Genomic DNA, 24,222 nt, shown 5'->3' with positions numbered 1-24,222 from the left:
TTTTTTTTTTTTTAAATTTTGAATATAGAAAAATACATTTAATGTTAATGTCGAAGCTTTCATAACGATTTTTAACACTAGATTGCCCAAGGAAGTCATTTTGACTGCTTTTTAATTTCAATTAGAAAAAGCAATGATGCATATAATGATAAAATTTCTTAGAATTTTGTGACTTTTTGTACAGCATATAATTTTTTTTATTGTTAATATTTAGTAATAACCAGTTATATAACTGTAAATAATATAAAAAAAAATAAAAAAAAGTAATTTTAAACAAATTTCTTTACACGTTAGTTATTCTCACACAATTCAGTCATTTTGGGCAATATAGGTATATACTAAGTTTCAGTCTTTCTAGTGTTATACCGTCTTGAATTATCGAAAACTTAAGTCAGGCGAAAATTGAAGATGGAAAACCTCTTTTTTTCTCTTTTTTGAAGTTATTTTGACAGATGACCAACGGAGATCACGTTAGGATCTAAGAAGATTTCAACTGTAAATGAATTTCGACTCTACAGTGGCGGCCACTGCAAGGTTTTTCATAAGTGCAGTTATTTCATGAATAACTCTGCTTTTATTCACGTTGAATTTCACGATGCAAAAATGCCTTATTCGTTTATACCAGCAGTTCTCAAATGGTGTTCCGTGAAACCATAGGGCTCAGTGGAAGAGTTAAAGAGGTTCCGAGAATTAAGACTTTTTTAAAAAGTTTTGTTTAAAACTTTTTTAAAATCTATAATTATATTTAGTTCCAATCAATTATCCATAATTCAGTTATGATTTTGATTGACTTTATGAAATTATATTTAAAGTAATATGCCTAAGAGAGAAATTAATTAAAAAAAAAAATTTAATTTTTTTAAACAAAAAGTATAAATTTTTTTTACGAAAATATATTTATGAAAAATTACTATAGCATTTCACAATGCGCTTTTCAAATCAAAATAAAGTAACTGAGTTCTTTAATAAAGAAATATGTTTTTCTTATAATCATTTTCAAAGAATTTTCTTTTCATTTATAGTATTATTATTATTTTTTTATAGTTACATAAAAACAAATTTTTGCGAATAGTGCGACTTTCAGGAGAACTCCTCCAGATACCCGTCTCGCGTCGTGGCGGGTACTATGGTTACGAGGAAAGGTCACTGGGGTAAATAGTTTTGTCTTAATCTTAGCGTAGGTCGTCGTGAGTAAACCAATCGACACTTTTTTTCCTCCATTTCACCCCCATTATAAATGTGCTCTTGCTTGTTACCATAGTAGCAGACAGCCCCAGACTTTCAGTCTGGAGGAGCTCTCCTTAAAGCAGCACTATAGACTAAATTCATCTTCAAGACTGGGAATTCAACTACCGAACATAAAACGCTACCTTAATATTATTTATGATAAATAGATGAAATAAATTCCACTCATCTTATCAAACATAAAAACGTCTAAAAGTCAAAATAAGTTGTCTTTTAATGCGCATACAATTGTCTTTATTTACATGAATTGTGAAGTCGGGATTCCCCTGGAAGAAGCATGTTTATTTAGGGTTCCGTAGCCGAAAAAAAATGGGAACCGCTGGTCTATTCGAATAACTCAGCATAAGCAACTATGATTTCGAAACATCTCGGTTATATTTGTCCATTTGGTTCGAAATACCAAGAGCAGGTCATTCTTCAGTTAAGACAATATGGTGGATAAGCTGAGGTTTGGAGGTAACATTTTGAATAGGGAGGCAGATTTTCAATTTTACGTGAATAGTAACCCATTTTGCAAACAGTTGTATTTGTTGCCGAACATTTTCCACTTAAGTAGTCATCATAACTTTCGCAGATGAGTCCTATGAACTGGCAATTCTTGTTGAAGCTAGCCAAGTAGTAGATAAAGGCGGAGTTATGCTTGCAGCTAATTGAAGTACCCATGTCAGTCACTGCAAGAAAATTTTTTTAAAAAAAATAAAGTTGTCATAAAGTGAATGGTCTTATCAAAATCTTTCATATAAACGATTCGATTATCCGCTGAATGGAGAACGTGCGATTGAAGGGGCTTTCCAACTGTTTCGTTTATTATGTCAATGTTTGCATCAACTTTTATTGATCTTCCAAGCGAGGAAAGAGATTCAACCGGTTCTAGATACGTACTGAGCTCTGCTTGCTTGTGTATGTGCGTGGAACAAGCAGGCTTCAAAACCAGTGCTTATTGTTTGGATATGAAAAAAGTTGAAGCAAATATTAGCGTTTTGACTACAAACTCGGTTAACAGTTAATTTTATTATGTTACAAAATGAAAAGATCACGCGTTGTACTTTGTTTGGTGCAACAACAATGAATTGACAAATTTTTTGGAAAATCCATGCGGTGAAAACTATGGCGTTGTTGAATATGGATTTTAAGCATTCGAATAAAGAATTGGGATACAATATTAAAAACCAGTTAAAAGTCCTATGTTATTGGAAATTTTCAAAATTTCATACCAGAAAACCTAATTTATCACCGTTTTTTTTTCAAGCCTTTGCAACACCAACCGTAATATCTATCTTTATATTTGAACATTTATATAAATGTTGCCGTGCATTGGATAGCAGCATGGTAATAAGCAAAATCGAATGTTGTTTTTGTCCATCAGCTATTTGTGAGTATATTGTATTCTTCAGGAAAAAATAACTTGTAATACCATTTCCATCCAAAAAAGGTTCTTTTCAAAGAAATTTTTATCAATTTCTTTCTTATTATCAATCAATCAGTTATCAAAAAACGTTGAATTCTTCGTGAATTTAGATTAATTTACTAAGAGACAGGAAATTTCGAATTTACTTTTTTTTGGTCAAATGTCTCTATCAAAGAGGAAAATTAAAATTAGGAAAATTTATTCAAAGAGGAAAATTAATATTGATACTGATGGCGCAATATAGGTGAAAAAAATATCAAGAAAAAAAAACGAGAGTCAGAAACAAAAACACTTTTAAATCATAAGGATTTAAAACAGGAAAACCAGTTTGATTGCCTCGGGAAACTGTGAGGTATTTCTGTTAATTACCTTCACTTTTCTCTGCTTCCAACGGCAATCAAAGAGTCTTTAAATCCCGACTCTTAGAATACGTAACTAATGCATGGAACTACTTGGTTCGGTATGCTATACTAGAAAAACAACTTACAGGGTGATTTAATAGAGTATTATATGCACTATGATCTAGCACATGCCCATAAGAAGCAAAGTGCCTGTTAGGAGGTGCGTCACCTGTGATTCGATACTCGTAGCTCCATCTAGTAATTAAAATAATTATTATTTTTTTGAACGATAGGTGTTGATACTGATGGCGCCATCTGGGTATAAAAGTCATAACTAATTATATAATTAAAAATAATAAATGTTTCTTCTTTATACACAGGATCGGCACCAAACCTTTGGGAAATGGTTTATATTATGCCTACGGAAGCTAGCCTCCTTCTCCTATGCGTATATTCTTTGATAGTGTTTTGATTTTTCCTCACTTAAATATTTAAATTCTTAATATGTATCTTTCTTTGTCTACTTTTTGAAAATTTTATAGAGCATTTTTTAATATGATGTCACCAAAGAAAAATTAATGGAGTACCTTTGCCAGTCGATCCATCTCCATAATAAAATGTAGCGTTCTCTTGGCATTTCGGTTGTAAATTTCCCCCATTAGGGTAATAATCTATACCAGCAACAGGTCGTATAAAACCATATCCTGCACAAAGAAATGTATTTTGAATTTAATCCTAAGCAGAGAAATATATAATTATTTCTTTATGCTCTTGAAAGTAAACTACAGGATGAGTAAACAGGATGAGTTAAATCCTATTTAAATTTTGGTCAAGTGGACGAAATTCTATGTACAGTAAAAAAATCGACCAACCTGAATAACTTTTGATCTAATCGGATTTCCGTGTTTTAGGACTTAAACTTAATAGCTCGAGGGGATGACCTCGAATATACTATTTAATTAGTGAAGACGAAATTTTAAGTTATGAAATCGGACACAATAACATACTTTCGTTGAATAAACATACCTTTCTTTAACGGATTCGGACTTCTGACTCCCAAAATATAGGGGTTACTCTGACTTCTGACTCCCAAAATATATGGGGCTGCAATCTGGGAAATATGGTCTCATGGTTAGGTGATGAGAGCGATCAATAGTTAGGACCCCTTTATGATAATTTTACTTTTTGCGTATTTTGCCAAATCTCGAGAACTTTTTAAGCGCATTGAAAAAAATTTTGCTAACAATTATTAAATTCGTTTTTCAAAAGATAATTCTATTCAAAAATAAATTTCAAAAAATATATATAATTTTTAATTGTTTTGTTTAATAATAGTCGAAAAAAGTTTAAATTGTTAGGTATAAAAGTTCTTACGCCATTTTTAAGTATTTGATTTTACGTAACAAAATGCAAAATTTAACGAAATCGGTTAAATAGTTCCTGAAAAATCAAATTATATGGAAGTCGAATATTTAAAATTCGATTTCTCAGGAACTATTAATCTAATTTCGCCCATGTTTTGTATTTTGCCATGTAAACTTACATACTTTAAAATGGCGTGAAAATTTGTAAACTTTAAAGTTAAAAGTTTTTCCACTATTATTAAATAAAATAATAAAAAATAATAAATATTTACTAAAACTTACTTTTTACATGGAATTATTCTTGAAAAACGAATTTTATAATTGTGTGCGAAAATTTTTCAATTCGCTTGGAAAAGTTCTCCAGATACGGTGAAATACGCAAAAAGTAAAATTTAACATTAAGGGGTTAAAACTTCGGATCTCTCTCCTGAACAAACTATTGGGACCATATTTTCCACATTCCGGTTACCCCCTATATTTTGGGGATCAGAAATCCAAATCGGTCGAAAAAAAGGTATGTTCATTCAGAGAAAGTAAGTTTTCGCGTTTGATTTCGTAACTTTAAATATCGTCTGCACTGTATTTGTATTATTAGCATAACGTAAAGACCCGATCATCAAATTAAAAGTTATTCAGGGTGGCCCGCTTTTTTGGCACACTGCACAGCAGACCGCAAAATGGAGAGTGTTTATGAAAACGGACATAGCATTTGATTTTGTTTTTCAAACTTTTGTAGGCATTGCTCTTTCTTTTTCCTTTAAGAAAGTAAAAGGAATTAACTAATGAACGCAATGTAGTATCGTCCATATGCAGTCACTTGTTACGTTTTATTAAATTAGTCTTCTATTGAGTAGACTTTAAAAGTCAACAATTGTTTTTGTAAGGTTACCACTCGTCCTGTTATAAATTTAAAATAAGTTATAGGAATTTAGAGTTTTAAAACTTGCTCTATAGTTTAGAGTTCTGAATGCGAAGACATCACCAGAGAAGTTACATAGGTAATAAACCTAGAAACCCCTAAGCAACGGGAGTTTACCCTATAATGTTTATACTTTGTATTTCAACAAGCAAGTAATTCCTCGTTTTGTTGTTAAATTTAGATTGATAACTGAAAAGGCACATTTTCTGCTGCGACCATTTTCGTAAGTGCACATTTCGCTGTGTCCAGGAACAAAAACTGTGTCCTGGAACGCTGTGTCCAGGAACAAAAACTGTGTCCTGGACTGCTGTGTCCAGGAACAAAAACTGTGTCCTGGAATGTAGTGTCCAGGAAAAAAAACTGTGTCCTGGAATGCTGTGTCCAGGAACAAAAACTCACCGGTGATAGTTTAAAATCTTGTAAAAAGCATACATCTTATAATTCAAAACGTTTTAGCGCAATTTCAACATGAATAATAAAAATAACTAATTTTCAAAATATATTACAAGAAAATATCTATGGACAAACAATAAATACAATAGAGGAATTTATTTTTTTAATTATCTTAAATGATTCTCAGGATATGTTGAAGTATGTAAAAAGTAAAATTAACATTAAAGGGTTCAAACTTTTCGATTGCATAATGTTTACAACGCATGGTATATTGCACGGCAACTTTTTTTGTTTTTAACTCATACACAAAGTTCTATATTTAGCTATAACACAAATAACTCTATTTCTTAAATTTTCCACAGTGGACTTAAGACACAGTAGATCACCAGAGTAAAGCATCACTAGCAAAGATCAGTAAGCGGTAAGCATGTGGGTGACCACATAGACCAGACTGTAAGAAGACCGAGGGATCAAGGTATTGAGTCTCGTTAAACTGTTTGACAGTATAGATCTCGATTTCTCGAGCAGGTCATCGGGCTACCAAAATGGGGGATTAATCCCCTTTGCAGAGAATGAAAACTGTAATGACATGTCTACGGATCATCCTAAGGGATGTTTCCCCGACGACCGTAGCTAATTGCAAAACTCTAAAGCGGCGTATATAAAATACTGCTATTTTTAAAAGCTCCAATACACTGCCCTTCACGAGTTAAGTTACAAACGGGTTTTTTGAAGCTCATAATTAAAAAAAAAAAATGGCAGTAATAATAAATACCGCGAATTATGTGGTTGATAGAAAACTTAGCAAAAATGATATTTTATTTTAAAGGAATAGACACTTTTGCATCTGCGTGGAGGAAACTCAGGAAAAATCTAACTTTCAATTTAATTTTTGTTGTTGATTATAAATTTTTGTTGCTTATTTTGTGAAAGTATTCAGAGATGTCTGTAACAATGTTTAGGAGAAGTCCTCTACTGGATTCCTTTTTTTTTGCCATCGGTTGAATGATACGCTGCTAAACGTCTCACAATATGGTTTAACTACTGTAGGATCAGCTTCATCTCCCGATTCCTTGTAGTGAAAACAGGTTCTTGACTGATGATCTCGAATTACAACTGTGAAAGACCGTTTTCTAACTCCATCGATCTAAAGACAAGGACATTTTGTAGCACAAGGAACAAAAATCACCGCAGCTACTCATCATGATCATCATAAATATTCTTTTAATCCTCCTTAGCAAGGCAGCCTCCCTAACCAAGTTCCAGCTAGACACCCTCTATCCTTCCTCGCCTTGTTAGTTTCTGTCATCCAGGCGTCCTTCGTCCCTCCGGTGACCAGGTGAGAGCTACACGAGGAAGATCAATCGCAGAATGCGTCCCATTCATGTCGATTTTCGATGTTTGATTTCCTCAGTAATGCGTCTTGTGTTGAACCTTCGGTATAGTTGATCATTTGAAATTACGTAAGACCAAAAGATTTTGAAAATCCTACATGGAGCTTGGAGCTTTAGTTTGGAAGGTGTTTAAGAAGTTTCTTTTGAGATTTAGTAAGTTTCCAAGTTTCGCACCCGTAAAGTAGGACAGCTTTAACTGTTGAATTGAGGATGAGTTGTTCCAACTGAACACTAGTTGAACTAGTCACTCTAGTTGAACTGAAGATAAGTAATTTCGCTGAAGAGCTCCAGATTTTACTTATTGTTCTAAGAACATTGCGTGATTCGATGCAACATCTTCGACAGTTTCACCTGTGGTATCCGCAACTACTTAAGTGTGGACACTATTAAAGATTTCACGAAAGACGACAAGATGAGTGCGCTACCTAGAAAGAACAATGACACGGGCAAAAGTACACGTTTTTTGAATCAGACAGCAATGGACTTTGAATGTTACACAGACAAGTCTAGGTTCACGCTGAAGAACGATTCAGGGAACTGCTGATCTGAATGGAACACGATACAGCCAATCTAACATTCTCGTTACATAGTTACAAAAGTGTTGGAATTATGGTTTTCGCAGTGATCTCACTTGGTGTTCACTAAAATTTTTTTATCTCTTACGTGCTTCATAGAGGATTTCTGCCTGGCTTGATTTCCTGGATGAACATGTCCCTCATATAACGCTGTGTCATATCCTGGAACTTCAACTTCCACTATGACCGCAGGACTGTAACCGTGCTCGGGGTTGTTGTTGTTCCTGGAGGCATGCAGCCATGCATGTACGCACGCTGTTATCTTATTTAAGTAACAATAAAGTTGTAAAGTAAGGTAAAACAACGTTTAAGAGCGCAAAAAATATATAAAATGCAGACAGCTGTTTCGGATGCTCAAAGGGCAACCTTCATCAGTGCAACAGTGATCTTCATCAGTGCAACTGTTGCACTGATGAAGGTTGCCCTTTGAGCATCCGAAACAGCTGTCTGCATTTTATATATTTTTTGTGCTCTTAAACGTTGTTTTACCTTACTTTGTATTTCAGCACAAAGGTCGCCCTTATGTGTATTTAATAAAGTTGTATTTGATCCTTTACAAGGGTTTATATTTAATTACATGTAATTACAACACGCTGCTATGACTTCATTATGATACATTATAATGCTCATAGTGCTGTACTTTTTTAATACTGTCTTGAGGCTCATGGTTTGGAGAAAATAAAATTATCATCAGCCCTACCTTCTGACATATATCCAATAAAAAAAATTTGGTACTACCTTGTCAGACTTCCTGCTTTGAGTCCTCTACAGTTACGTGAGCTAGAATTAATGTTAATCCGTTTCTGGGGTTCACAGTTTAATTGGCAGAATAGTAAATAGTTAGCACTAGAGCATTGCAATGAAGGGTGGACGCGTTTTTTAATAAAATCCATTTTTGCCACTAGAAGAATAGAAGCCGTTTTCTATGATAATTTTTTGTAAAAAAACTGTGATGTACTATTTTCTTTGCAAATGGATCTTTCTACCAGGAGAATCGCTTTTTTGTTACAAATTATGTTATGTGTTTCAATTTTTATAAACTTCTACATATCTCATTGAATATTAATAAAAAAAAATTGTGATCACTTCCTCCGAATTTCTTGTTTTAAAATTAAAAGCTAACTCAAAAATAAAAAAAATAAAAAAAAACGAGTTATACCTAATTTTTTGGAAGCCTCTTTAATAACAAGTATTATAAATTTTGCCGCATAAACTATACTTTTTGTAAGAAAGATAAATTACTATTCCTTAAAAAAAATACATATATAATATTGTGAATAAAATTTACTACGAAATGAGAATAAAACGAGTGAGATAATGAGCATAAAGAGGGCATAAAGAATGCAATATGATTATTATAATGTGATTAAGAATACAATAATTTGTGTTAACCTTGAAGCCCGTTTGATGCTGCATCAGTGTGCATTGCTTCGACAAAATCAGCATCCATGTAAGATGGCCCTAAAAATGATGGAAGAAACCTAAAAAGTGGTGCAGCCGGATCAAGAACTGCAAATAAAACATATCTTTTAGAGTTACTTTCAGCACTATCAGATTTCTTTCTTTAAAAAGAAAACTATACGTAATGTTTACTTCAATTAGCAATTAATTAAGGGAATTTTAAACTTTTGGAGGACCGCTATGGATCTGAACATATTTTTTTTCGATTAAAAATTATTTTCAAAATTAAGGTAATGTAGCAAAAACAAGCAAATTTAAAGCAAAAAGGAACATTTTAATAAATTTAGTAAAAAACTTTTGAATGATACAAGAGCAACGCGAAGTTTGCTGCTACTATTGTCATCGAGAATCGATTCAGAACCGGTCAAATTCTCATAACAAATCCCACAAAGCAGGACTTTTAACACCAATAATTTTTCCACTGAATGATCTAACTTTCCGTTCAATCTAATGATTTAGAACCACAAGAATTAAGACTTGTAGCAAATCAGTCTCAGTTTGATAATGATTCATTGGTTTTTTAATAATATTTTCTCTTTTTTTTTCTTTATTTATTTTCACTAGCTTCGGGTTATCCTTTTAATCTTAAAGTTTATTTATGTATTAGAGAATTTTACAAAGCGTTTGTCTTACCGTAACAGTGACGCTAGCTTTTTTTTAGCATCGCTGGAATTCATAAATAAATTTAAGCGCTTGCGGTATGATGTTGTGAAGCTTATATAGTGTTAGAGTTAAAGGAAACCGTAACGCTTTGCAAGACAATTTTGCTAAAAAGCACTTTTAGGATATAAAAGGAAATATTGAAATACAAAACAATACTTACAAGTAATGTGATTTAAATTGCACATTGTTTTAGCCGCAAAAGAAGTTACCTCTGATCCCATGCTAAAAGGAATGAAATGGAATTTCTTGGGATCGGCTCCTGCATATCTCTGAAAAACGCAACGTTTAGCTATATGAATTTCACTTCATTGTAATTAATTTGTACATAGAATTTCAACTTCTACATATTTCTGAAAAATGAAACGTTTAGCTATATGAATTTCTCTTCTATGTAATTAATTTGCACAAAGAATTTCATGGGATCAACTTCTGCATATTTCTGAAAAACGCAACGTTTAGCTGGATGAATTTCACTTCATTGTAATTAATTTGTACATAGAATTTCAATTTCTACATATTTCTGAAAAACGCAACGTTTAGCAATATGAATTTCTTTTCGATTTAATTCATTAGCGCTTAGAATGGGTCATGGGATCAACTTCTGAATATTTCTGATAAAGCAAAAGTTTGCTATTATTATTATTTTTTTTAAATGTTATTTAAGATGCAGATAGTTTTAAAAGCAGAAAATAACTTCGGAACCCACACTGAAAAGAATTAAGTAGAATTTCATTATATAGGCATCCTCATAATTCTGAAAAATACAACAATTAGCTACGTTAATTTGTTGTTAAATGAGCTGTAAAGTGTTGATAGTTATAGCTGCAAAAGATGCAACTTCTGACTCTATATTAAACGAAATTTAAAGATACCTCATGCTTTCAGCAGCAAAATATTCTTGAAAAACGCAATACTTAGCTATTAAATTGTTTTTAATGTGATTTAATAAATTTCAGGTACAGTTTTATTTGCAAAAGAAGTAATTTCTGACCAATTTAGAAAAATAATTTCATGGAATAGCATCTCCAAAACCTCTTTTTTATGGACACAAATTGAAGTCTCCTTTTAATGAAAACCAAAGAAAGTTTTCTCTACTTTAAATCATGTCAAATTATTAAAGAAGATGCGTTTGGAAATCTATACATCGATTATTTTATCGTGTGATATATCGAATTAGTACTGATCACAATCGATAATTTTGTGGGGTTATATTATACTTAAACGAAAGTATTTTTGCTTGAAAAGAAAAATGCTCAACACCTCCTTGAAGTGAGAAGTCCTCCGCACTGATCAATTAAGTAGTCCAAGGTAATGAACATAAATAGCGCAGTGGGGGGTAATAAAAAAGACGTCATTACGTTCAGGCTACTAAATTGGGCAATAGGAGGTCAGTAAGAAAGATGTCACCCCGTTCGGACTACTAAAGGATCGGATTTCTCATTTATGGTAACCCGTGTGGAGGACTTCTCTCTTCTAGAACGTGTTGCTCCCCTATGCCATGGGTGAATTTCATTTGATTCTCTTTTTCATGATACGTGATATTAGATGCGCTTTTGTTTCTTCAAAATTACATCATTTTGCGGAAATTTCAAACACTCCAGAGAAATTTGTATAAATTATTGGTGACCTAAATTTTGATTTATACGTACGTTACGGTATAAATACTGTTTAAGAACTTATTGGACACTGTTCTGTTTTCAACAAATTTATTTTCAATTTATGATGGTTTTAAAAATAACATTTTAGCTAAAAACAATCCAGTTTATCGATGCAGGAATATGTAAATGGCTTTAAATTAGTTTGATTTAAGAATGAGAACTTAGAAATGAAATTTTTTAAATAAAGGAAACTTACCTTCATTAAAAAATATAATCAATGCTTAAAACTATCAGATAAAGTAAATAGTAGTATTTATTGTCAACATGTAAAGAATCCAATACCTTTTATTAACAATAGCCCTATGTTAAGATCAGTAATTGATCTAACCAAACATTCGTGATTCTTAATAAAATTAATCTTACTTTATTTAATCCTTAAATTTGTAATTTTAAATCCCTTGCATTTTCTTGAACGTTCCGAAAAGGTCCAACTCTCGAATAGTTGAATACAATATTTTCACAGCCACTCAAGAAGATAGCCCCATTCAGCAAGTGAGATATTTAATTATCTCGATGTTTCTTTTCAAGAAGACAATAATTATTAAATAGTATGCTGCCAATTCAGAACAAATTTTGGAGATCCAAAAGATGGCTTCTTTCATAAGATTTCGGTAACACTGTTGCAGATTCAGAAGGAAAGGTAAAAGCTATATTCACTACTCAAAACAATTATGTTTTCTAATTAATTTGAACGAATATTTATACACGAGTATATTGATTTATTACGAGCATATTGATTTATTTATTATGAAAGAATATATTGAATATTTATAATTTATTTAAAGCTTGCAAAACAATGCAGAAAATAAATGAACTAAACGTCCACGAATCCGAGATGAGGATGTGCTGCGATTCCCAACAGAAGAATCGAGGTTTAGCACGTTCACGCCGGGGTGACCCACCGGTGGGTCACGCTAGATTGTCTCATCGGGTGGCGCACCGGAGTAAAAACTGGTAACAAATAAATTTCATTTCTTAGTTTTTTTCTGGGAATAATAAAAACCCATAACTACCAATTGTTTTTAACGGATGCAATTTTTATATTGAATTGCTACTTCGCCGTGATAAATTTCCTTACAGTGAATTGTTATTGTTGAGAATGAATTAACTCCTCCTGAATATAACCTAATATTGAAATAGTTCTTCTACCAGTATTTTCTCTTTTCCGTCCCGCTTTCATGCGCAACACCCGGCGTGAATGTGTTAAAACTGGTCTCTCTGATTTAAACCTCCTCAAGAGCACATGTTTAACATAGACCAGAGGCTGAACTAGATGTTTAGAATCGGGGTTTTCTTTTAAATTCTTTCACCTTTGCCTTACTTCGCAGTTTAAACGAGGTTTGAAGTTTAACTTCGTTTTGACAATTCAGCCAAGGTGTTCTATAGTTTCATAACTGTCGAATCTCTTGATTTTCGCAGAAATGGTAACAAGACTTATTTAATAATGTTTTTATTTAATAAGAATCTTAACCACAAAGTGTAAAACGCAGTATTAGCATACCTGGAGGAAAGCTACCCACGCAGACACCTTCCGACCGACATACATACTATAGATGGCTGATTCACTGTATCCCATAAGACCGTTGTCTGTATTTCCAGTGTAAGAAGTCCAATTAACAATTATCACGTTGAAATTACCCACATCGAGAATATCATCTTTCATTGGCTGTTAGAAAATAAACAATAACAATAAGATAAAGTGTATTCGAACACAGGCGGAAATGAAGTTTGTTTATTTACTTAGTTTTTATTTTCTTTCCAATAAAGCCTGTTTACACAGTCCAAGTTCTTGAATCCGAGAAATAGGACGAATTTTTCTTTCCAAGAAATTGGATGATTCATAGACACTATCCAAGTTCTTGAATGTCACTGATTGGTCGGAAGAGAAACTTGCGCATGCGCATTGTTCGAATTCAGTATTATAAAATCATACTTACATAATTCCCACGCAAGTAACTTTACTAAATAAATTCAAACAAAATCATAATAACACAAATAGACCATGACAGATTAATTTATTTGGACTAAAATGTATGAAAACAGACAACAAAATGACATAACCTGACGCCTACTTGTTGACGTCACTAAACTTAAGAAGCTGATTGGTTAAGGGAGAAAAAACTTGGACGGAAAGTAGAACATACTCTACTATCGTCCAAGGACTTGGATCAAGTACTTGGATGATTGTTTACACGATCCAAGCTCAAAGCACAACAAGTTTCCATCAATTTCAATCAATCTTCGTCCAAGAACTTGGATAGTATGCTAAGTTGTTATAATGCCTTAAGTTATGTACTTTTGTATTTTTCGCAAAACATGTATAACTGAACAATTGCTTTAAATGTTTTAAAACAAGGATTCATTTTTTTTAAATCTATAGCTGGTTTACTGAACTTAAATAATTACAAGCTTTTAAGAGAATTAATACCACAAAATCAAAAAAGTGTAAGGTTGCCATATTTTGAATGTTATCCCTTATTTGGCTATGCCAGCTATTATTTCTTGGGTACAGTTACAACCAGCTTGCGGAGTCTTCCGAATTTATTTGTTGTTTGGTTCTTTAAAAGTAAAATTGAAAGAACGAGTTATATTGAAAATACTACAAGTATAATAGTAGATGGCGCACTTTTTCAAGCTTAGGCGTAAAAATCAGTGGGAAGTAGTAATAAAGAAGTCTTACGACGCATTTTAACCGCAAGAGTCAATGAACCGCGATGGCTCAGGGGATAGAGCATTCGCCTTCCAATGAGGCGAACCGGGTTCGAATCCCAGTCGATATGAATTCCGCATCCGGCTTGCACCTACCACAGTGCTGACGTGAAATATCCTCAGTAGACGGGTCACGGGTTAGAGTTCCCTTGCTGCCAGGCTAACCGTGGGAGGCTCACGTGGTCTTCCTCTCCATGTAACGCGAATGCAGGTTAGCTCCCTCAAGAAGTCCTCCACGAAGGCAAATTTCTCTCAATATTCGATCCAGGAGTTCCCTTGTCTCCTGGATTGGTTCAAAATTACAAGGCTACGAGGTTGAACATTGGTAGTCGTAAACCCATATAATTGGATCGGCTGTTCAACGACGGTTATAATTTAAAAATATCCATTAATCGATTGTATCTCCCCCCCCCCTTCTTAGTAAATAACTTCCAAAAAATATCAACTTACGAATAAGAAGCTTGCGGGTGGTAGACCAGCTATCCATCCATGCAACAGAACTTTAGTATCTAAAGATGAATTGAATTTGCAAGTGTCTAGAGCATCTGTAGTAGGTTGCAGGTCACATGGATCCAACGGATTTGTCCGAGAATAGAACAAGTACTTTATATTTTCATTTTTGCTACCAAAAAAGAAGTAATTCAAGTCAGCTAAGTAGCATTTCACTTCATTTATGAAAGATGTTGCAGCTGTAAGACAAATGAATGCTTAAGAAAAAAATTGCAAAAAAAAAAAGATCATAATAAAAAAGAATTGGGAAGTTATCAAATTATAACACTATCCGACAACATAACTAAATTTTATTTAATAATTTTGTTTACTTGATAGATTTAAAAAATGATTCATCAGATTTTTTTTAAATTGAAACATTAGTTTATATTCTCTAATTTGTGAATTGTCATGTTTCAGTATTGTCAAACATTCTTAAGTAGATGTTTAATCTTACTTAATGTGAAATACAAAAATTAATGAGATTATAATCAAACATATGATTAAAAAATGCCTAGTTTACATAGTTTTAAAATGGGATTTCTTTTAATTTCGCAAGAAACACATCATACTATTTATGCTCATTGCACACATATTTTAATTATAAATAAATAAAGGAATAATAATCATTGAATAACATCTTTCTTTTCTACTGTTTTCACGAGAAACTTCTTGTTTGACTTTAATGCTTTTACTGATCAACCTCTAGTACGCGAAATTTACACTGCTCAATATGCCCAAGACATGTAATTGTTATGCGTGCGACATAAGGACACAGAATTCCCCGACTTACACAGAAAAAAAGTTTCATTTTCCCCTTGTTTTATTATTGTTATTAGTTATTGCTTTTATTATTATTTAGAGGAATAAATTGGAGGTATGCAAGTGACTTTAAAATAAATAATGCATGTGAAATTAGGATTTCTATCGTTTTAAACGGTAACTAACGTAAATATTGTTGAATAATGCTAGGGAAAGATTTTCAAGTTGAATATTTAAATTTGTTCTTTTGCAAGGAATAGCTTTTTTTACTAACAAAGCACCCCTTGGTGAAACTTGTTCTATATGCGTCACAAAAACACAGCAGAGATTCTTTCTTTTGAAAGCAATAGCTTTATTTACTAACGAAACACCTTTAATTTTTTTGGTGAAACTTATTCTATGTGTGTTACAAAAACACTGCAAGCAATAGTTTTTTTACTAACAAAACATTTTTAGTAATCAAACGACTTTTTTTTCTTTTATAGTAAAGTTATGTATCTCAACTGGTTAAAGAAACTATCGTAAACCCTAAAAAATAATAAAATAGTTTATCTTTCAAAATAATTCATTGAAAAGGGTATAGATGGTCAGCAATTCGCACGATTATGAATTACGATTTATTTACTTGAAACTACAGCATTCGCAGATCAAGTGGAACGTTAATAATATGTTAATAACATGTACTTGACTTCAGTGTTAGTTGGATTTAGTACTGGTTGAAGACCGAATCATCAAAACTCACTCCAAAGCATAATATTCAACAAAAAATGTTAGTTGTGAATGTTTGGTGTTCTTACATGCCATTATGATAGTATGATCCATTGTGATTGTATAAAACCTGGCTCATATAGGTCTCAATAGAAACATCCCTAGTAGCAAAATAAATTGGTCCCTCATTTGACCAATATTCACGAATCTTGGCTCAAAAAGGGTTTGAAGAGCCGTAATTTTTACGATATTAGCCCTAGATAGAATTGTTAGATTAACCCGATATTTTACCGCCACTTTACAACCAATATCGGCCCTATATAGAATTATCAGATTCACCCGATATTTAATATTCATTAATCTGCCCATAAACTCTCTATATTGACTTCATAAAGGCCGAGATTGCCCCTATATAGGATCAATATTAAAAAATGTAGACATCCCTATATTGGTTTCTCGGTGCATGTTCATGTAGGACCCACATTGAGATAATTTCAAGCCCAACTGGGGCCAAGGTGAAATTGCTGCTAGGGATGCTGCAATTATCTAAACAAAAGGATGCAAAAACTTAAAGAAAAATACCCTATATAGGTCAATAGATAGGTCCTTTCTTACCGCATGGCATTGCAAACAAATCACTGCTGACTTCATTAATGACTGGCAAAAATATTTCTTCAACAACCTCACTACTCTCCAGATCTATCCCCCTCTGAAAACCACTTCTTTCTAAATTTGGACAGCATTTCAATAGAAAAACAAGAATGCTGTAAATCTAGCCTTCCAAGAATTCATTGACTCTCGCTGTTTATCTCATTTTCTCGGTTTTATCTAATTTTCTTGCTGCTTTCATGACAAAAGAGATAAGAAAATATGGGGACTTAATTTGAGCTGTGTCTGTTTTTTCAAATGTGCAAGACGAACTAAAAAAAAAAACATGATTCTAAAGCGCGATTTTGAACTACGCCCAAACTAAATAGTTCATCAGCAAAATATTATTCAGAATCATATTTTTTATTTATTTTTGTTTGTTAATTTATTTTTTGTTTATTTACTTATTGCATAGTCTTACTGCATGTTACAATATCTTACTGTCAGTCACTATAGGAAAAGATCCCGCAGTGGACTGATCGTTAAGACACGGTTCCCAGCAGATCACCGAAGTCAAGCATCACCGGCTGCGGTCAGTGTAACCACTTGGATTAGTCTGCGTAGGGACCAAGGGTTTGCGGTAAACTGTTAAACTGTTATACCGTAAAATGCTCGACTTTGCGTGCAGGTCGTCGGGCTACCGAAGCGGGGTTGCCGTTCCCTCTGCAGAGGATCAAAATTGTGATGGCACGTATTCGGATCATCCTCACGGATGCTTCCCAGACTGTCGCCAATAGCTCATTGTGCAGCTATTGTACGACGTAAATGAACAACAACTACTATAGGGAAAGAAAACAAAATAAACGTTGAATCTTAGCTTTCAACACTGTTAATGTCAAGAAAGTAAACTTTGATGGTAAAAATGAAAAATAGGCATCTTTGTAACGTGTATAACCTAATTTCACTTAATTATACGCTTTATCATAGATTATGATATATTATTATGGACTATCTGAATACCCGTTCATCGTAAGGGATGGAAGAAAAAGAATCAAATCAACATTGAACACCACCACAAAATCGAACACAAAATTGAAAGTCAAATACCGACACATATAACAAAGCTAAAATAATACCAATTTTTTTCTTTAATTATTAATATGCGTTGCCCTTCCTGTTGATAACCCATTATTAGATTAAGCAAAAAACGTATAGAGTAGTTCATCCCATCATTCAAAAAAAGATTAACTGTATTCCGTATCATATGTTAACTCATACTTAAAGTTTAACACAATCTAACAACTTTCGCTAGTAAAGTGTGGATTTTATTTTCCCATTCAGAGCAGTTCACTAATGTTCCAGTATCAAACTGTAGTACCTCACTATGCTTGTGTTAAAAATAAACTGGTTCTTAAAACACCTTACCAGTACTGGCACATTACACTGACACAGCATTATGGATACAAGCCAGCAATAAGAATACTTCAAGATCGATTCCGGTGTTAGGACAGGGTTGTATACTTTCACCAACGATTTTTTTGATTGCTACTGATTGGATTATGATGAGAGTAGCAGAGAATAAAAGGGGTGTAAGATGGAACTCTTCTGAATATCCTTCTGATCTTGATTTTGCGTAATCCTTGTGTTTACTAGCCAACACCCTTCAAAGCACGCAAACAAACATTTCAAACGTAGAGGCAAGGAAAATGGGTCTTAATATCAATCGAAATAAAACTAAAATTTTGAAAATTGATCTTAAATAATTAAATGACATATTCTGATCTCAGACGAGGCAAGGATCTAAAAAGCACTTCAGTAAAAATAACAAAGTGCTTCAATAAAAAAAAAGGCAAAATCACTTCAATAAAAATAACACGAAAAAACCTCAAGTACTTATTAACAACTTTTAAAGAAGAATCTTGCGTTTTAAGTGGTCCTATGAAATTTGTAATGCAGAAATCTTTGAAAAAGCGAAACAGAAACCGATGGATCTGGAAATTAAAAAATGTAAATGGAAATAGATAGGACAAGTTCTACGTAAACCAGAAAAATTTAAAGTAAAACAAGCTTTTGATTGGAACCCTCAGGGCAATAGAAAAAGAAGAAGACCTAAGAAATACTTGGTTAGAACGATTGTAAACGAATTGAAAGCTAGTAGAAAGACGTGGGGTATATGTGTATAAATAGACATTTCATGTAAACCTTGACTTCTTTTGTTATTCAATTTATAAAGTAATTAAAGAAAGAAGCATTTGATTGGTTAATTTAGCACATTGATTCTTTTTAATTTAATTTAAACCAAATTGGTTTCCACTAAATCGGTGGTTTCCAACTGGCGGCCCGGGGGCCCCGCGAAGCCTTTTTTGTGACTCGCGAATTAAAATATATTAGTTGTCATTTTTTTGCGGACAATTCTCGTAAAAAATCTATATGGGTTTAAAATACTTTTCTCGTTAATAAAAACCTAATTTCTTCGTTTCTGTGAAATTTAACATACCATGGTGCAAAAAAATTATTTCTCAGGTTTTGCATTCAAGAAAATATTCATTCAAATACAAAAATAATCATGTATGCTGCTCTTTTTTTATTTAATTTTTTTCGTATTTTTTAAATATAATTTAGCATGTGTGTATCAGAAATTTTCTCGAAGAAATTCTCCGATTTAACTTTTTGAAACCACTCATTTTGGACGAATTTATTTATATACACATTTGTAAAGTTTAAATTTAATATATATATATATATATATATAAAAACAAAGAAAAATTATAGACATATGAAAAAAAAAAGGGGGGGGGAAATAATAAGTTAAAAAATAACAAGCAACAGTTCAAAAAAAAAAAGAGATGAAAATTTATTTAAAAAAACCGGAAGAGAAAAAAAAAGATATAATCTTTTCATCAGCCCACACGATTATACCCGCAAAACAGAGTGCTTTCTGATATTGTATCAATAAAGCCAAAGCAAAATATATTAATACAATAGTGTGAGGAGCACTCAAAAAAATTATTTTTACAAAAATTACGACAAATAAAAAGGAACACAAGAAGCAAAAATAACATGTAAAAACAGAAAATAAAATAAAAGAAAAAACAGTATAAAAAATGGACTATAAAGCGAGTAGCGAAATCAGATCTACTTACATGGACGGCAGGGACTGAATGACGGCATGATGGACGGGAAATGTTTCAAGAATGATTTAAAAATGTTTTCGCAGAAATATTGCCAGATTACAAATTATGAAAACAAAAGCGCAAATTGAGTGTAAATAGAGGGTTTTAAAGTGCCGTTCTTACTTATGTTTTATTTATTGTTTTTCTTAGCTTTCTTCATGTTTTCTTGTATTTATTATATATATATATATATANTGGGGTGTTTATCTAAATAAAACTGGAAAAATATCTTGGAGAAGATTAATTTAATCGGTTTAGACACCCTTGTATATTTTATATATATATATATATATATATATATATTCTCTGGTGGTTGCAGCAGACAAACAATTTTGTCATTGAACATTTTGTGTGCTACTATGTAAGTTTTAATACCAACCTTTTTAAAGTTTTATATCTTAACAATTAGATATCTGTTGCACATTAATTGTTTAATACATGGGTGCAAATTAAAGTTATTGTAGCCCAAATTTTTCAATATGCAATTAAATATTTTTAAAAATCTACTTTTTATTTTAATTTGTAATTTAATACTTTTGTTTTCACAACTTGTTAAAAATCAGACAGTAATATTTAATTTACCTTCAAACCTAAAAGAGTCCTATATCAAATTTTGATAAAGCTGCGGCCCACCATTTGATTTGTGTTTTTAACTGTGGCCCCCGGCCTCATGTAAGTTGGAAACCTCTGCACTAAATCAATCAGAAATTTCCTTTTTTTTTAAATGTCTCTGTTTTAATATATAATTAAAAAATCATAGTTTATTTACATTAGTACTTCATGTCGTATTATTAAAACTTACGGTTTTGAAGCTTGTTATACAGACACACAAATTATTTTATTATGTGTATAGATAGAAACAACATGTCATTCCTCTTTTTCTTCTTTAATTTAATTTATACCAAGTTTTCTCCCTTGTCACGTATTTTAACAACACTTGATATGTTTTTAAATCTGCTTTAAAATCAAAAACTTGTGAGAAAAGTGTGATGATTTGCAGCTAGTGACTAAGCAAGTCTGGTATTTGTTTGTTTTCATTCTCGGCACCCAACATCATAATTGAAGAATATCTTCATGATTTATCAACAACAGTGATTCTTGAGAACATTCAGTTAATGAATATCATCAACAGAAAGTCAAAAAATAAAAAATATAACTTTTTTGAATTGCATAAATGAATTTAATTGAGAAAAGTCAAAAAAGGAACTTTTTAGTTTAAGACTTCTCAAATTTATCCAAAACTTTAAAAAAAAAGATCTATATTATCTGATCTTTTGATATTAAAATACGTGATTGGAAAAATGCATATTTTTATTGCGGAAATTTTTATTAACTTCAAAGAAGGAAAAAGCGAAACGGAAAAACTTAAAAGCTCCCAAATTATATCTAGTTTTTTTAAAATTTTTTAAATTTTTTTTTTAATGTAGGGAGATAATTTAAACTTCAAAGGCATGCAGTGAAATGGGGAGCATTCAAAATGGGTAAGGATGCTCAGGACAAACTCCTCGAATAAAAAACCCTGTACGGAGAATTAAAACACACTATTTGGGGACAAAAATTAGAAAAACAGTAAGCGTTTAAAAAATAAATTATTTCAACTACCCATTTTTCTGTAAATACTATCAATGATTATTATATGATAAAAAATAGGTTGTTTGCTACAAAATATAAAATTATTAATTTTTATGAATCCATTTATTTATTATTAATTAATTTGCTATTTTTTCAAATAAAGGAACATTTATATTTTGATGATTTAAAACTTCATTACTAAATTTGTTTGAAAATCATGTTTATTTTTTCTTGATAAAATATTTTGCTTGAACCAAATATTTATCTATTAAAAAAATTTAATTCAATAAAAGAACTATTAGTTTTTAAAATTTTAGTGTTCTTGTGCGCCGATCAGTTTTGGCCACTTAGGGTGATTTCTTCTTACGCCATTGTTGCACATCAATAAAATTTTTAAATCTAAATGCTCTCTTAACATTGCTTTAAAAATATGGGAAAACTCTTGTTTTTTCTTCCAGTATGTTTTGCGTTATGAGTGAGAAGAGGTACCGACGATAATTTTCTGAAACAGAATTGATGACGAGCGCAGTTTATTTATTTATTTTTTATTTAATTTTATTAAGGAAATAACATAAATAATAACAAGCCACAAAATAAAAAAATATTCTTTTTTAAAAAAAAGGAAAGAAAAAAGATTTATATTTCTAAGAAAAAATGTTTATAAGCAGTTATGCACGACAAACTCAGTATAAAAACATTAAAATGCTTCAATACGACACTAGCAGACGTAAAAGGAATTAAAATTATTTTTTGCAAACTTGATAGAACATTTTCATTTTTTAAAATTATATTATATATGGCGCTTCCTTCAATTTGGAGAAGCTTTTAAAATTTAGAGCTTTGTTGGTGATTAAAAAAAAGTTTAACGGTTTTTTTTTCATTATCTACAGTCAAATATCTGTAAGGAGAAAACAAACAAATATTGGAACATCCTGAAAAAATCTGTGTGATACATTATTAAAAGAGAGAAGTTATGTGGGAAAAAAAACTGGTAAAAAATTTCAAATACCTTTTCGAGTAATTTGCTAAAATGAAAGCAAATAAACTATTTTTTCCAGATAAATCTATATATATATATTTCTCTTACACGGCGACAAAAAAAAAGCCTCATTACAACTCCCCGAATAGCAACTCCAGAAAATCGACCAATGATTGCCGCTAAAAATGTCACATGCAAAATGTAGCTGAGATGGCTCAGCATATAGCGCTTTTAAAAACGGAGACTGAAATAACCAGAGAGAGCATAAGTTAGACAGAAGTGAGTAGTCTTTGTCGATAGATCTCTATTTTAGTATTTTGTCGTAAGCGCTTTTTTTCACGAATTTATATATTACGAATTTATTTGACGATTTTTGATTTAAATCACGAATTTATTTGTTTTACTAGAATTTATTTGTTTATGCAGGTTTTTCCATTGCAATTCACTTATTTAAATTTTTAATAGACTTAATTATAGCCAAAATTTTAACCTTTTTAAAGAGATATCAGTTTTAGAAATTTTATCTTAAGATTTTATACTATAGCACATTTCTAATAAGTTTAACGAATTACATGTCTTTTATTTAAATTAAAATTTATTTTAATGATTTAGTATTTACTAAAAAGATGTAATTTATTTAAAAAAAAAAAGTTGTTATATGGATTTGAATGATTGTTTTGAATTCTTAGAATTTTGTGCATTTGCAATGTACTTAAGTTAGTAGCGAGCGAAGCGAGCTTGGTCTGCGAAGCAAACTATAAGATTGCGTAGCAATTTTCGGATGTTGGCGAGCGTTAGCGAGCAGGGAGCGCAGCCCACTAGTTAAAATTATTTTCTTTAGTTTTAAATTAATTAGTTTTTAACAATAAAACTTCGGAAAAAACGAAATAAAATTTAAACGTTAATCTTTTATATAATTGTTGGTTAATAAAAAGAAAGGTTTTGATAGTTATTTTTTAAAAGAACATCAATGCAAAATTACCACTTGGCATATTCCCGAAGAACGCTAGAAACAAAATCGTAAAAGTCAGCATCGTAGTTTTAAAACACTGAAGTAAGTTAAAATCTTTACATTCTTGAAGTATTTATAAAGAAAATTAGCTGAATCAGCGTGATATTTTACCGAAAGATTAACTTAGATGTCAAGATTTTTAATCTATGAGCTATTATCATAAATTAACTTAATGCATATCTTAGTCTTGGCTGAGTATTTATACCAAAAAAATAATTTTATTTTCCAAATATCATTGCGAGAGTAAGATTTCATCTTTAAATCGGAAATACATACTTCACTTTTTTATGCGAGACTTAAGATTTAAAATAAAAAAATATTTATTTGAAATTTCTAATATCATCATTACTATGATTTATGAATTAGTTTTTTAGTAGATATTTAGTAGATTTAGTAGTAGAAATAGATTCCTGATCATCACAAGCAGAATTTATCGTTAATCAAAATTAAAAACATCTTTAAACTAACTACGCTCTTCGTACCCTCACTTGTCCCCACTGCTGATTTAAAAAAAGAAAAAAAATTGTTCCTGAAATTATTTTTTTTTATTTACAAATTTGAGTTTTTTATTTTAGAATACTGAAATATAGAATTCAGAAAATCAATTTTAAATTTAATTTCTGATAAAAATATTAACACAGCACTATTTTAAACTTTGTCCCCAGTGTTTCGCGTCATTCCCTCACAACAATGTTCTTATCACCTGCAATCTTCTTAGAATAAAAATATTTTAATAAAAACTTCAGAAGTTAACAACTGGCATCATAGAACAAAATTGCAGTATGTTTCCATCTTCAACTTAAAGAAGC

At 31.5% G+C, this 24,222-nt stretch overlaps 1 protein-coding gene across 1 annotated transcript; it reads right to left on the bottom strand.

The window, feature by feature from the left end:
• On the bottom strand, positions 1-23,456 carry LOC107439974 (phospholipase A1 member A-like). The gene is made up of 7 exons (XM_016052731.3): positions 23,384-23,456; positions 14,581-14,819; positions 12,923-13,087; positions 9,924-10,032; positions 9,032-9,148; positions 3,582-3,698; positions 1-1,916 (listed from the first exon to the last, which is right to left on the bottom strand). Exons 1-7 carry the CDS (start codon positions 23,433-23,435, stop codon positions 1,663-1,665), a joined length of 1,053 nt encoding a protein of 350 aa, XP_015908217.1. The 5' UTR covers positions 23,436-23,456; the 3' UTR covers positions 1-1,662.
• Positions 23,457-24,222: the final 766 nt, after the last annotated feature.

The sequence above is a fragment of the Parasteatoda tepidariorum genome, chromosome 6, assembly GCF_043381705.1.
Source record: "Parasteatoda tepidariorum isolate YZ-2023 chromosome 6, CAS_Ptep_4.0, whole genome shotgun sequence".
Taxonomy (NCBI): Eukaryota; Metazoa; Arthropoda; class Arachnida; order Araneae; family Theridiidae; genus Parasteatoda; species Parasteatoda tepidariorum.
Note: the sequence above shows the minus strand (reverse complement) of the source record. Positions and strands in the feature narration are given on the sequence as shown.